This window comes from Marmota flaviventris, chromosome 1 (genome assembly GCF_047511675.1).
Source record: "Marmota flaviventris isolate mMarFla1 chromosome 1, mMarFla1.hap1, whole genome shotgun sequence".
Taxonomy (NCBI): domain Eukaryota; kingdom Metazoa; phylum Chordata; class Mammalia; order Rodentia; family Sciuridae; genus Marmota; species Marmota flaviventris.
Genome location: NC_092498.1, coordinates 186060151 through 186074628, shown reverse-complemented (window position 1 = coordinate 186074628; position 14478 = coordinate 186060151). Strand labels below are relative to the sequence as shown.

The 14478-nt window shown below is 38.3% G+C and overlaps 1 protein-coding gene and 1 long non-coding RNA gene across 5 annotated transcripts in view; one reads left to right on the top strand and one right to left on the bottom strand.

The window, feature by feature from the left end:
• Window positions 1-4251: 4251 nt before the first annotated feature.
• Window positions 4252-13638, bottom strand: LOC139707745 (uncharacterized). Its single transcript, XR_011709227.1, has 3 exons — window positions 13554-13638; window positions 9742-9852; window positions 4252-4540 (listed from the first exon to the last, which is right to left on the bottom strand). It is a non-coding gene; the product is annotated as an uncharacterized lncRNA (long non-coding RNA).
• The window catches only part of Top2b (DNA topoisomerase II beta), a 58073-nt gene continuing 56990 nt past the window's right edge, over window positions 13396-14478 (top strand). For all 4 annotated transcript variants that reach the window (XM_027932014.2, XM_071619545.1, XM_027932013.3 and 1 more), the window contains exon 1: window positions 13396-13560. In XM_027932014.2, coding sequence (XP_027787815.1) covers window positions 13498-13560 — 63 coding nt within the window. In that variant the 5' untranslated portion in view covers window positions 13396-13497. The remainder of the gene's footprint in view (window positions 13561-14478) is intronic.

The following is a 14478-nucleotide window of genomic DNA, read 5'->3' as shown; positions in this document are numbered from 1 at the left end:
ACATATTTTCAGTTCTTTTGGTTATACACTCAGGAATGAAAATTGCTGAGTCAAATGGTAATTACAAGTTCAAATTTTGAGGGACTCTCAGACTGTTTTCCAAAGTGGCTGTACCATTTTACACTCCTACAAGTGGATGAGTGTTGGCTAGAAATTTTCTACATGCTGGCTAACATTTATTATCTCTTTGTTGCCGTCCTAGAGGTGTCAGGTGGTATTCCATTGTGGTCTTGATTTTTATTTACCTGACTGATATGGAGTCTTTTTAATGTGTTTACTGGTCATTTGTATATATGCTTTGCAGATATGTCATTTTAGATCTCTTTTGCTCATTTTTAAATTGGGTTGTCTTTTTATTGGGGATTTTAAGTTTTCTCTGTTCTACAAAAAAAGCCCACTATTAGATATATAATTTCACAAATATGTTCCCCCATTCCATGGGTTGTCTTTTCACTGTCTTGATGGTATCCTTTTCAGCATAAAAGTGTTTAATTTTAATAAACTCCAGTTTACATTTTTGTTGCTTATGCTTTTGATGCTATATTTAAGAATCCATTGCCATATCCAAGGTTACAAAGATTTGCTCCTAAGTTTTTTTCAGTATTATAGCTTTTTTTAATATTTATTTTTTAGTTGTAGTTGGACACAATACCTTTATTTCACTTATTTATTTTTATGTGGTACTGAGAATCGAACCAGGGTCACGCATGTGCGAGGCGAGCGCTCTACCATTGAGCCACAACTCCAGCCCTAGTATTATAGCTTTTGATTCTTTCATTTAGGTCCTTGATTTGACTGAGTTTTTGTGTACTGTATGAAGTAGGCATCCAACTTCAGTATTTGGCATGTGGTTATCCAGTTGTTCCAGTACCATTTATTGAAAAGACTAATCTTTTTTTTGGGGTGGTATCAATACCCTTGTTAAAAAGCAATTGACTATAGATAAATGGCTTTATTTATAGAGTCTAAACTGTATTCCATTCATCTCTATGATTGTCCTTATGCCATTTCCACCGTCTTGAGTACTGTGGCTTTGGAGTAAGTTTTGAAATTGAAGTGCAGATCCTCTAACTTTGTTTTATTTCAAGGTGGTTTTGGTGAGTCTGGATCCCTTGAATTTTGTAAGTTTTAGGATCAGCTTGTTAATTTCTACAAAGAAACCAGCAGGGATTCTGCTAAGGATTGTGTTGAATTCATAGGTCATTTGGGGGAGTATTGCTGTCTTAATAATGTTGTCTTCCAGTCCATGAACATGGGAAGTCTCTCCATTAATTTAGATCTTATTTCTTCCAATAGTGTTCTGCAACTCTCGGAGTATACATTTTGCACTTCTTTTGTTAAATTATTAAGTATTTTATTCATTTAATGAAATTTTTAAATTTCATTTTGGATCATTCATTTATAGTTTCTACTCCTTAGGGATATATACAGGAAAACTGGACTATTGCAGGCAAAAGGTGGCTAGTGGTTAGCATTTCCAAAACATTCTGAGGCCAAATAATTTTGGAAAATGCTGTGTATATTTATGATGCCCATAAACAGAAGGTTCTTGAAAGTCAGTCAGCATCTTGAAGCTTTAGGTCCTATAAAAATAAAATCCCTTTGTCTATTTTGAAATACTTAATCAGGAGTGCAAATGATTTCTAGATCTTAAGATGTGATAAGATAGTTTATGTGACTGAGGTCTCAAAAGATTCAATTAGTTCATAATTTTGCCTAGCATAGAAATTAATGGTTAGCCATGATTTGTTGTAAAATGCACTCTAAGTGCCAGTAAAAAATAGTTAGTTTTTTAAAGTGACATTTAAATCAACAAGTAAAATATTGCTTTTTGTTGAATTTCTTTGGGTCTAGTGTCCTAAATGGAGATTCCCTAACTAAATGTTTATATCAATATTCTATAATGGAAAGAGTGAGATATTTAGGAGTGGGTAAATGGAGCATGGATGAGATAGTAAATGGATAAGCATATAGTTATTTTAAATTTAGAAAAGTAAGCTTTCATAAAGTAATATGGCCCAAGGAGCTGTTCATACCTTATAATCCTGCATGTCTCACCTGAGTGATGATAGACACATCTGATGGCCTCTCAGAATTGGTTTCATCACCTTAAAATGTTTTTAATAGCAAAGTCCTTTTATAAAGCACATAGTACAGTACATATATAACTCAAGTGTAAATGGCTTTGCGCTCTAAAGGAGGGGTAAAGTATTCATAATTCCATTTTGCTCAGACTTTGCCTGTGTCCTTAAGGTCTAACTCTGGAGATTTGTGTCTGATTGGAAGAACCATCAAGGACTGAATTCTGGGCCAGCTTGGAGTGCTTAAATAGGATTCAAGGGTCCACCCATCTTAACAACACACAAACCTATCCCCAGGCAAACTTCACAATCAGGTGAAGTTTTTCTCTACTGTTCTCCCAACTCCTCTCTGTCTTCTTTCCTTGTACCTCATTCCTTCCTCTCTGAAACCCCAGTGAGCACTGACAAAATCAACTTTCTGGAAATGAAACACAAAGTAAAATTGATTCAACTAGTTACCTTCAGTAGGAATATTTGCAATTTTTCTGTCCTCCCTAAATATGGAATGAATAGTACTATTCCTAGTTAAAGAAATTCTGGAAGTATGTCATGCATGTGGTGATAAGGCATGGAACTCAATTTTGATTGGGTGTTTTCTTTGTCCTAATGCTTTTGTTTTTTGGTTTTTAAATGTCTGCCTCATGTTGTGGTTTAGGTGTGAAGTGTCCCCCAAAAGCTGATGTATGAAACAATGCAAGAATGTTTAGAGGTGAAATGATTGGATTATGAGAATTGTGAGCTAATCCTCCACTGATATGATTAACTGGGTGGTAACTGCAGGCAGGTAGGATGTTGCTAGAGGAAGTAGGTCACTGGGGGTGTGCCATTGGGGTTTATATTTTGTCCCTGGTAAAGAGAGCTTCTGCTTTGCTTTCTGGCTGTTGTGTCTTGAGCTTATTTTAACTTTTCCTCTATGTTGTTCTCATCAGGTATTTTGGTCACAGTGATGAAAAGCTGACTAAAACACCTGATGACCAATTAATTCCATTATATGTCTTCTATGTGATGCTAAATGACAACTTTCTGGGGCAAATAAAGCATCAAACTTGGGTGTTTGATGTTTTTTTTGGCTTTAACTCTGACATTAGGAAGTTGGGGTGGGAGGAGTAAGTAGAATAGTTATTAAAAAAAAAACATGGGTAAAGAGATGGAAAATATCATAACATATAGGCCCAACAATTAAGACACAAAATTGTTGCTGTCTTCATTATTAGTTTCTAGAACTTTTCTCTTTTCCCCTCCTTTGTATTAGAGATGACTTTCCAAACATCTGTTTATATGAAAATGGGCTTGTATAATAAGTAATGGGAGTTGTGGCCTTTTTTTCCTTTTTATTCTTGACCATCCTATGATTTGCATTTATCAGCAAATTATTTGATTTTTTTTAACCGATGAAAACTTAACATAAAAAAAAAACCAACCTAGTCAAGCAAAAAAGAACAAATCAACCTGATAAAAATGTATGCAGTCTATGTGGAGACCTTAAGGGATAGAGAAAATCTAGACATCTCTTCTTTGGGAGGAGTAAGGCAAATGGTCACCTCATGCAAGGCCCAAACCCCAGCTCTAAAGTACATAAGGCTCAGCTCTCACAGGAAAGAGGAGCTAGAGGGACTGAAATGGGAGAGACCAATAATTTCCCAAGTGTGACTTTTTCCCAAATAACCTTTCAAGAGGACACCCTAACAAAGGGGCAATATACCAAATTTTTAAAACAACCACAGGCATTTTTGACATTTCCAAAACCAAGCACAAAATGGAACTAGTCACATGTCTCTCTTTTTCTCCTAGTTGTTAAACTAGAATATTTTATTTTGAGCCCTAATGGTAAACAATGGATGCTCTCATTCAGTGCTGTTGAAAGAAGCCTGGCTGTATTCATTCTTTCAGAAGCCAACAACGTGGGTAAAATATGAAATATTTGGTATCCAGTTACAGAAAGGAAGGTTCTCAAAACAAGTTGTGAAGGGGCAAATGTAACTCACTGGTCATATTTCTCAAATTATTCCTTTTACGTCCAAATAATGGGAAGAATAAAAAAAAAAGAAATATTTAGCTGGAAGAGGATATCAAATTCAAATCCCTTTTGTTTTATGAATAGAAAAACTAGAAATCCAGATAAATTATACTCTGAAGGAATTAATAAAGCCTATAAAATTGAGGCTGAGGAGTAAAAAAAACAACTGTGAAATTTCATTTTCAGTTTGTTATTGGAGAAAATTGAACAAACAAGAAACATAATATGAAAGTGAAAGTAGGAGAAGGCTTAATTAAAAAGCAGGAATTGTGCAGTATGATAAATTCTTGAGAGAAATTCACAACCATGGTAATGTCCAAACACTTGAAGCTTTTCCTCTTCTGTATATCAGATGGCCATGGTCAAGGGAAGCTGTCCTAACATGCTTGTCAGAGACCGTCTGGGAAAGATCAGCTCAGCTGTTATGGAGATTAGTTCACCACTAGTAAGATAAGAAAGTAATGAATTGATGAATGAGTTATTCAGGAAAAGAGACTTTAAAATTACAGCCCATGATGATGGTTGTCCGACTTCATATTAGACTCGCTGGGAATTTATCTACTTACAACTTTATTAGCAATCATTCTTTATTCATCATATTATATTTACTAGGTATTTCTCATAAAGACTATTCTTATTTCACAGCACAAAATAGAAATGGAATCAATGCTAACATATCCTTTGTTAGGCTTTCAAGGGCTTGGTTCATGGTTTCAGCAGAAGTCCCAATCTTCATGAGAAGACTTTTAAATATATATATTTATTTAGTTGTAGATGGACATGATACTTTCATTTTATTTATTTTTATGTGGTGCCAGGGATCGAACATTGCTTGCATGCTAGGCAAGTGCTCTGCCACTGAGCCGCAATCTTGGCCCATGAGAAGACATTTCTAAGGGCTGTATTGTGAAGGAGTCTTTGGTTGTTCATAAGGAGGAAACAATAAGAATCCTGACCTATGTTATTCTTCTGGTAATGAATATAGTTGAGTAAGCAAGTTTTGGAGAAGAATGTGATAATTAGTGAGAATATTAGAGAAAATAAAAGAGAAAACTCCAAATGTAATAATGACATACCACTACTTAAAAATTTTTCAATGGTTTGCCTTTGCCACAGGTGGAGAGCAAAAATAAGAATCCCTAAAATATTTAGAATGAGTTGGCCCTGCTTGCTTTGGCCTGGGTCTTCCTCTCTTTAGCTGTAGTTGTCTTCTCTCACTTTCTTGGCTATGCCCTTCTCCATCCTGCCTCTGAATGTTATTTGATAGTCTGGAAATGTGAGCTCATACTCCTTCCTAGAGCTCAATAGAATTTTCTTCAGAAAGTCTCCTCCCTCTAACCCCCTCTAATTATTTATTTAAGCAACTAGTTATTTCATGTCTTTCTTCCATGTGCTTCATAAAGGAAAAAACGAGAGACAGGGAACACATCTATGATGCACCTGTGCCCCATCTGACCACACAGAAAGCATTTAATAAATATTTGTGGAATAAATTGAGACAACAGATGGAAAAATATTAAATGCCTGCTATGCAGTAAGTATTCAATATTAACAGCTCTACTAAATTTGCATTTATTTCACTCTGCCTCTGTTGCTTATTTGTCTTGTCATGAGATATCTGGCCAGCATTGAGGAGATGAAATCTGGAGTAGGTGGGACTAGTAGTGTGTTACTGATGGTGATGAGGGTGGAGCTACCTGGTCCAGAATGCTCTACAATCCTGATGTTGGATTGATTATCCCTCTAAATTAGATTAGCTCTCAGGGCACGTCAACATAGTTAAATATACAATCTATGGTGATATTACATTAGCTATTTGTTGAAAAATTCGTTGCAGTTTTCTATTTGGTTAAAATATTTATCACAAAGGGCTTTTTAAATTTTTTCTAATATAAGAACTTTTTGGAAGCCTGAAAAAAGCTGAAGGATGCTTGTCAGAGTGAAGGTACTTTAACATTTGTTTTTACGCTCAGCAAGTACTAATATTCCACTGTTCTAACCATACCCTTTAGAGTAGTCTCTAAAACCTGCTGGGTAGTAAAATTTGAGAAGGTTGGGAGGGGAGATTATAATCACAAACTATGGAGGCAACAGAACTGTGTTCAAATCTTACCTTTACTACTCATAGTAATGGAACTTTGGGCAACTCAGCCCCAGTGTTCCCATCTGTAAAGTGTGGTTTATAGTAATAATACCAAGATGTTCATTGAATCCCATTGTTGAAAATAACATAAGCATCCTTTTATACCAATGGTTCTTGGTGGTAGAGGAAGGGGAGGATTTTTTCCTATAATGGGACAAAATGTTTGCAGATGTTTTTGTTTGCTACAATAGGGTCAGTGGTGGTGGCGTGGTATGCTATTGGCTTTTAGTGGGTGAAATCAGTTGTATTGGTAAGCATCTCCCAATCACAATACATAGGACAGGTGCTAAAGAAGTATTCATTCCAGAAAGTATCCATCATATGCATATACAATATATCCATTATAACACTGATGGACATGTGCACTATTTCTAGTTTTGGGACTACTATAGTGTTGCTATGTACATTGTAGTGTCTGTGTTCTGGTATATGCATTTCTATTTGAATATACTTAGGAGTAGAATTTCTGGTTTATAACTGTAGGATACTGAGAAATGGTTTTCCAGAGTGTAAGAGAGCTTGTTGCTCCACATCCTCACAAAATTTTAGTTAGATTAACATTTATTTTTAATTTGAAATAATTTATTAATGCATATTGTTTCTTTTGAAAAAAGTACGTTTTTGAACTCTTATAAAAGGAGTTAAAAAAGTATAAACCTGTTAATAGTAATCTTCTAAGAGGTGAAATTATAGGTCATTTTTGTATTAACTTTTTATCTGTCCTTTCTAATCTTATAAACATGCTCTAATAACAAAAATATAAAAATGGAGTAATTTTCCAAATCTTTTCCCAAAAGCCCAAGTTTCAAGGATGTTAATGGGCATTCCTGGAAATAAAGTTTCAAGACAAAATAGGGTCGACTTGTTTACTATAGGTTTGTACAGAGATTTAAAAAATGCCAACAGAGTGGCTGGCGTTGTGGTTTAGTGGTAGAGCGCTTGAATACTACACGTGAGGCACTGGGTTGATCTTCAGAAGCACATAAAAATAAATAAATAAAGGTATTGTGTCCATCTGAAAACTAAAAAAAAAATTTTAAATGCCAATAGGCTTTATGAATCACTTACACATGGGTACTATACAACAGTGTACATCGATATTCACAAAATATCCATTTATACTTCAAGGATCTAATGTGCCATTTTTTAGGATCATTTACAAAATGCTGGAATGAGAGAAGCCAAAAATGCAAGACATAAAGATTATTGCCTTTTTGGTAATCTATTTCATAAGAGATGGAATATCCACAAATAAGTGTTTCCTGTAAGATTAAATACCTTGAGAAATTTTTATGCTGTTCTGAATTTCTATGAACTTGAAGCTATGCAAAATGTGAATGCAAGAGTGCAATCCCAGAGTGTGTCTGTATTTTCCCTCTGCATTTGAATGTTAGCCTTCTAGAAGATACAGCTTTCTTAAAATAAGGACACTGGATTTGGATTATGAAGTTTAAAATGGCATAGAATGTTGATGTTACAAGACCTGCAGGACCTTAAACCTCATGTTCTCTTTGATCTTTTGGATATCAAAAAGCAATTTACTCATAATAAGGTAAAACAAAGCAGATTCAGGCTGGTTTCAAAGAGAACCTTTAGTCAATGATTTGTAGATACTTGTCACAATAGCTCAACAATAGAATTTAACAACCAAAGGATATTAGTGAGGGCCAATAAGCTAAAATTATTCACAGTTATTGCCAAGTTCCTAACACACTGCCAAATATGCTAAATGGCCAAATGTTAGCCAGTTATGTAGTGTGACAAAAAGGTGTGGCTTGGAGTAAAAGGCTTGGGTTTGAATTTCAGTTCCACTACTAAGTTCTGTGACTTTCTATGACTTTTCATTTCTTTACTAAAATTCAAAGGATAACACTACTTCCCTTAGGGTTGATGAAAATTAATTAGGCTAATATGCATGAATGAATCTACCCATTACTATAACCAACCAGATCCTGGGGGTACTTGATGGGATTTTCCTTCTTAGTGAAATGAAGTGTAAGCATTGGCAAAGGCTATAATGGATCTTCCTTAGCCAGAATGTTTCCTTTTTTCCACTCAGTTTCACAAAGTTGGATGTTTTGTTCTGACTCTTCTTCCTTGTCCCTCAAGTCTTTCTCCTGGTACCACAGCTTCTCTTCTTCCTTCCCTTCTCCCACCATCCTATTTCTCATTCCCAAAGAGAAATAATGCTTTAAACCACTTCTTTATCTGATAAAGTACTTTACCCAAGACAGCTGAAAAACACAAAAGACATGAAGATCCTGAGGAATTAATCTAAAGTGGCCAAGTTTCAGCATCATTATGCATGGTGGATGAGATATATTTTTTAATGGGCTTATATTAACAAATTTATTCTTTGAGCAATTACTGAAGACTGGCTATATGCTTGTCACTTGCTATGACTAGCTAGTACAATGTAGAGTATCATTTATGGAGCACACTGCTCTTATTCTTTTACTTTCCCCAACAACATTTAAACTAGAAATATATTCCTTTAAAAGTCATCATTCTTCAGCTTTCTTCTGGATTGTTTCATATTCCAACACTCTCTCAAGGCAAAAAAGTAAATAGATAAGATATTAGTTATATAAAGTATGTGGTCTAATCAGCCTCCTGATTTTTATTAAATGGCATACTAAAAGATGATGTCTTTTCAAAGTTTTGATCTTTAACACCTTAGACAACTTTCAGGTACTTGTTTGGTTTTGTTCTAGAAGCTCCTCTAACATAGAAGCTTTACATCTTAGATTCTTCTGGTGCAGATATTTTTAAACCTTCCCGACTCTCTCAACACCCTCATTTTTTTTTTTTTTTTTTGAGATAGGTTCTTCCTAAGTTGCTTAGCACCTCCTAAGTTGCTGCGGCTGGCTTTAACTTGGCATTCTCCTGCCTCAGCCTCCAGAGCCAGTGGGATTACAGGCATGTACCACTATGCCTGGCCCAAATTAAAAATTTGTAATATACTGCAGAATGAAAGCAACTTGGCAACTCTGCCTGTAGCATTCCTCACACTTCTGAAATTGAAATGGCTGAGTTAGGAAGTCACTGCTATCTCATTTTCTTAGGTCTAAATCTTATAAACCTATGGAGTAACTGAATCAGATGAATCTGAGTAACCAGAAACTTCAAATACAACTTAGAACACATGTTAGGATTGTTCAATATTCTGTTGATGAGGTAATATATAATGTTCCTTAAAGCAGGCCTTTCTAAGAAAAAGATGTTTCTCTAAATGTCTACCCTATTATAAGACTTCCTGCAAAGGCCAAGAACAGGTTTCTCAAATAAGGTATATCTAAGTATATTCTCCACTTTATATAGTTCAGTAGAGCAGCTAAGAGCCCTGAATTATTATTGGTGTATATCATGTAAAATAAATGAAGATGGTTCTGTCTATACAAGTAATTAGAACCTTGTCAAATCAGTATAGATTACATGGACAAACCCAATAAAATTAAACAGTTGCAAAACAAAAGTCAAACAAAGTGCCCCATACTTACAGGTCTTAATTTTTTTTTCTTTCTTCCCTGTGGCAATAGAACTCAAGAATATGGTTGTTACAGAGATCTTCCATTTTCCACAAATACTTGCTACCTTTAGTGCTTAAGTACCTTAGTAAAAAAACAAAACAAAACAAAACAAAAAACAACTTATAATATGTTTGGAGAAATTAGTATGAAAAAATCAATTAATCTACTATAGTAATGCTGAAAAAGAATTAAAAAAAACCCTATCTTGATAGTAACTTTCTTTTTTCCCTTGAGCTCACTTCTAAAGAAATGTAGCAAACTACATTACATTTAAACATTTTTGTCATTGTTTAGATAACACTTACTATACTCTTGTCCAGACATTGCAATTTTTTTTCCTGTTCTTAACTTAGCAACTTTGTACATATTAAGTATCCACAACAACTAACACAAGGAGAAGGGAGGGGAAAATGACAGACACTGAATTTTGAATTTATTTATTGATTGCTTTAAATCTTACTAGTTTAAAGATTAGGTCCCTACCTTCTAATTGAACCAGTGCTGGAACAGTGCATAATTTTAGTAGAAATAATTGAAACTTTGCCATATACTTCCAAGTTTGGCATTCAAACACTTGCAAAAATGAGTATTTGGAATTGCTGTCTTAGATGATTTATTGATTAAATTACTTACTGTGTATAAAAGTATAATGACACATGTAACTCATTGAATAAACTATTGAATAACAATGGAGTAACTATAAAATTGCCCTTGGATCTAAACTATTAACTCAAAATTATATAGGTGTGAACTCAATGCAGAGACTATTTTCATCAACTTTTTAAAATTCTCAGATACTGAATACTTAACACAATAGACATTATTTTTGGATTGATGCAATAGGGAAACATGATCTGAAAACAAATTCTGAAGTAGTTAAGATAAACTCTCATGGAAGCTTCTTAGAAATTTTGATTCAAGAATTTTTTTGAATTGCTATGGGGTAGAAATTCTTTAAATGTTATACATAGGTTTGTCCTGTTTTTGATATTATAAATTCCTGTTATAGATGCTTCTTAATAGAGCAGTTATTATTTTGCAAGTGAAAATTACTTGATATTACCCCCAGAAGAGCAAGTTGTGCTCAAGTTGGAAACAATTAATTTTGTTATAAAAATATATTTGCTGCATAAAGACTAACAGTTTTTTAGAAGCTGGGATACATTTTATCTAAATGCTTTTTATCATTCACCACAAATCTCTGCTTTAAAATGTTGGTTGGCCTGTGCATTCAATAATTCTTATTTGTGATCCTCTTAAGTCAGCATTTAAAGGAATAAACTCACTTATTAGAGGGTTTATTCATACTTAAATGGCTAAAGACACAATAGTGCCTCATAAGAAGCAAAGTGAAAGATGGACATTACTTTCATTATCTAAAAATTTTAGTTTTGACTATATTTTATTCACTTCAAAATCTGAAGCTGAATAGTTTTGAAATTGAAGTTTTAAAAAGGAGATATTTTATAGTTGGGCTTCTATTTGATGTATAGATATTTATAAAAATCTCAGCCCTTAAAATCATTCACCACTTTTCAAATATAAAATATATGTGGACTTGAGATGTAAAGTCATCAAAAAGAGTAAAGAACCTCATTTTTAATGAGACATAAGCTGAGGAAGTTAAGTTAAATAACAAAGCCATGGATACTTAGTTGGTCAGGTTCAAAGCTCAGATTAGACCCTAGCCTGCCTGATTTACAAGTTTGCACCTCAAGTTCAAGGTAAAGAAAGACTTCACTGTTCTGAACCAAAGTCCCAAATATGTCAAAATTACATGGCCTCCAGGGAGCTAATTAAGAACAACTATGTTTAAATTATTTCCATGTTTCAGAGCTCCCCACCGCTGGACTTGGAATGCAGTTGAAAGATATGACCTGAGACATTTTTGTTTTCCCTCAAGAGGAAATACACAGTTGGAAGAGAAGTTTACAAAAACACTTTCATGAAGCAGCAATTTATATATAAATTTTGGTGACAGTTAAGTCCCTTTGAGTCTGTCTTACAAACCAGAGTATGAAGGACTTTGAAATCAGAGGCTGTTTATAATTTTGAACCCATTTCAGAGCCTGGCACAGCGTGATAGAGTGTGTGCCCAAGAAATACTTGTTGAATGGAATTACATTGAAAATCGGGATGAAGTAAAGCCATCTTCCATCTGCCAAAGACTTTGGTGTTGCTGTATGGGTAAATTTTTTTTTTCTTAGAAAGCTTTAATGCGAATGAAACTATTCCTTAGTAGGCATTTGAAAATCCCACTGAAAGTAGTTAAATTAAGTGTGTCCCCTTTGAGGTAGAGAGCACATCTGGAGAGTTGAAAAAAGTGACAGCGACACCTCTGCATTGTTTGAGGAGAGAAAGGTCAACCAGAGCAGAAACAGAACACTAAAGCCACCCTACATTCTTTCCCTGGAAGGTTCTCTGCGAGTCCCTTATCATTGAAGCTCTATAAATGCAGTGGTCTTGAGACTGACCACATTCTTGTTTGGGGGGTGGGGTGGGGTGGGCTGCAGGCAGAAAAAGGAGGAAGGAGACGAAGAAGGTCTGAGTAGATGCATTTCCCCCCCCCTGACAGCAATGTCTACTTGGAGCCTTTCTTGCACCAGTGCTGCACAACATCTTGCCTGCGGTTTACAACCGCTCTTTAAAAATAATTTCCCTTTGGGACGGCCCCTGGCTGCTTCCTGCCACCCCTACCCCCACCCTTAGAGGCCCCTGGTAAAGAAACGCCCAGGCTTCCCGTTCAGGTCTCTAAGAGTAAACAGCACGCTTGGAGGATTACAATCGACCCGAGGCCAATTCGACCTTTTCCCTTTGCCGCCCTCAAATGACCCTTGACAGCAGCCCCTGCTCTCCCTTCAAATGGAAAACCCACAGACACACACACAAACAAAAAACCCCAAGTCTTCCTTTCGGTTGCTACCCGCAATGACGTTGCCCCCTCGGGTCCCGCCCCTCCGGAGGCTTGGAATTTTGGAATTGGTCAAGAAGCTGTGGAGACAAGGCTCTGATTGGATGCAGGGAGCTGGCTGACAGCAGGGACGGTCGCCGCGCCCTCCCTCCCACCCTCCCTCCCCGGTGTGCGAGTGTGTGTGTGCGGTGTTATGCCGGACAAGAGGGAGGCGACCGTGGCAGCGGCGGCTCGGTTTATTGTCCCTCTCGGTGTGTGGATGTGAGGAAGCCAGGGCTGAAGCGTGGCGGACGAAGGCGGCCTTTGAGGCAGCAGCAGAGACCTCGTCGAGGACTCAGGCGACCCGAGCAGCCTGTCTTCCAGGAGTGCGAGGACAAGGCGCCTCCGCATCCCCGCCACGTCCGGACGCCCCTGGCTCCTCGGCCGCACTCGCGCAGCTTGCACCTCCCGGAGGGCTTCGGTCCTGCTGGTTGCGGCGCCCGCGGGCAGGCAAGAAGGCAGCGCTGCTGCGACTCCGCCGCCGCCGCCGCCGCCGGCTGCCGGCTGCCTCCGGCTTTCTCTTCCTTCTCCTCACGGGGCGCTAGGCCCGGGCGACGCGACCGCCGCGCCTCGAGTTTGAGGGCAGCAGGCGGCGCGGCCTTCTCCCCGGGCTTGGCCGGACGTCCGCTCCGGGTTCCCGCGATGGGGCGCGGGGGCCGGCGCGGCTAGGAGCGCAGTGAGCGGAGTGGTCGGTGCGGAGCAGTGGGCCCAGCGGACCCCAGGGAGGCGGGAGCGGCGGCTGCGGCTTCGGGGCCTGTGAGCGGGAGGCACCCGCCATGGCCAAATCGGGCGGCGGCGCGGGAGCCGGCGCTGGCGGCAACGGGGCACTGACCTGGGTGGTGAGTGACGGGCCTCCCGGGGCGGGCGGGGGTCCGGGCGGCCGCATTGTTCGCGGCCCTCCACGGGGGAGGAATTCCAGGGCGCGGGTGGGCGGGGGAAGGGGAAGGAGGGAAATCCCGTCCAGAGCGCGAGCCCCATCGGGGCTTGTGCCAGCAGAATCCCACCCGCGCTCCCCGCGCCTTTTCTTTCTTTCTTTCTTTCTTAACCTCTCTGGAGGTTCCGGCTGCAGGAGCGTAACATGCACTTGAAACTTTGGGGTACAAATCATGAAACGTCACATGTAGCCTGTGTATCCTCTTTCCCCAACTCTTCTAGGGCAATCGCGCAAGAGATGGGGGGGATGGCGAAAATGTATGTGTGTCTGTGTGGGTCAGTACTTTCTACAAGTGTGGTTTAAGAAAATACTGGACTATGGGGTCTGTGTGAGTGTATTCTAAATGCAGCCGTCTCTGGTGGTCATATCTCTCAAAGTGCAATGGATTTGGACGGTTACGGGCAATTTCCACTTAAATTTGGAAAGTCTGATTGTTTGAGAGTATTTTCGATGGCGGTTTCATCGCAGTTAAAATATCATATCATAGGTGGTCCATCTGTCAGGGGGATTATGGAAAGAAGTGCTTACCTACGTCAGCATCACAGGTGAAACGGGATGGGAGCTGAAGTGATGTCCTCCAGAGGTGACTGAAGTGCTTAGTTCTGGAGTTAAAGGATTTGGGCGCCCTGTTCCTTCTGGGGAGTCAAAGCAGTAATTGAGGTGAACTGGTGAGACCGGATTCCCAGGACAGATGGATAGTTCACCGGCAGGCGTTTCACTTGCTCAGCATAGAGTTCAGATCAGGGTCATTTCCTATACAAAAAAAAAAAAAAAAAATAAATAAATAAAAAAATAAAAAATCCCAGCTAAGTCAACTGACTAG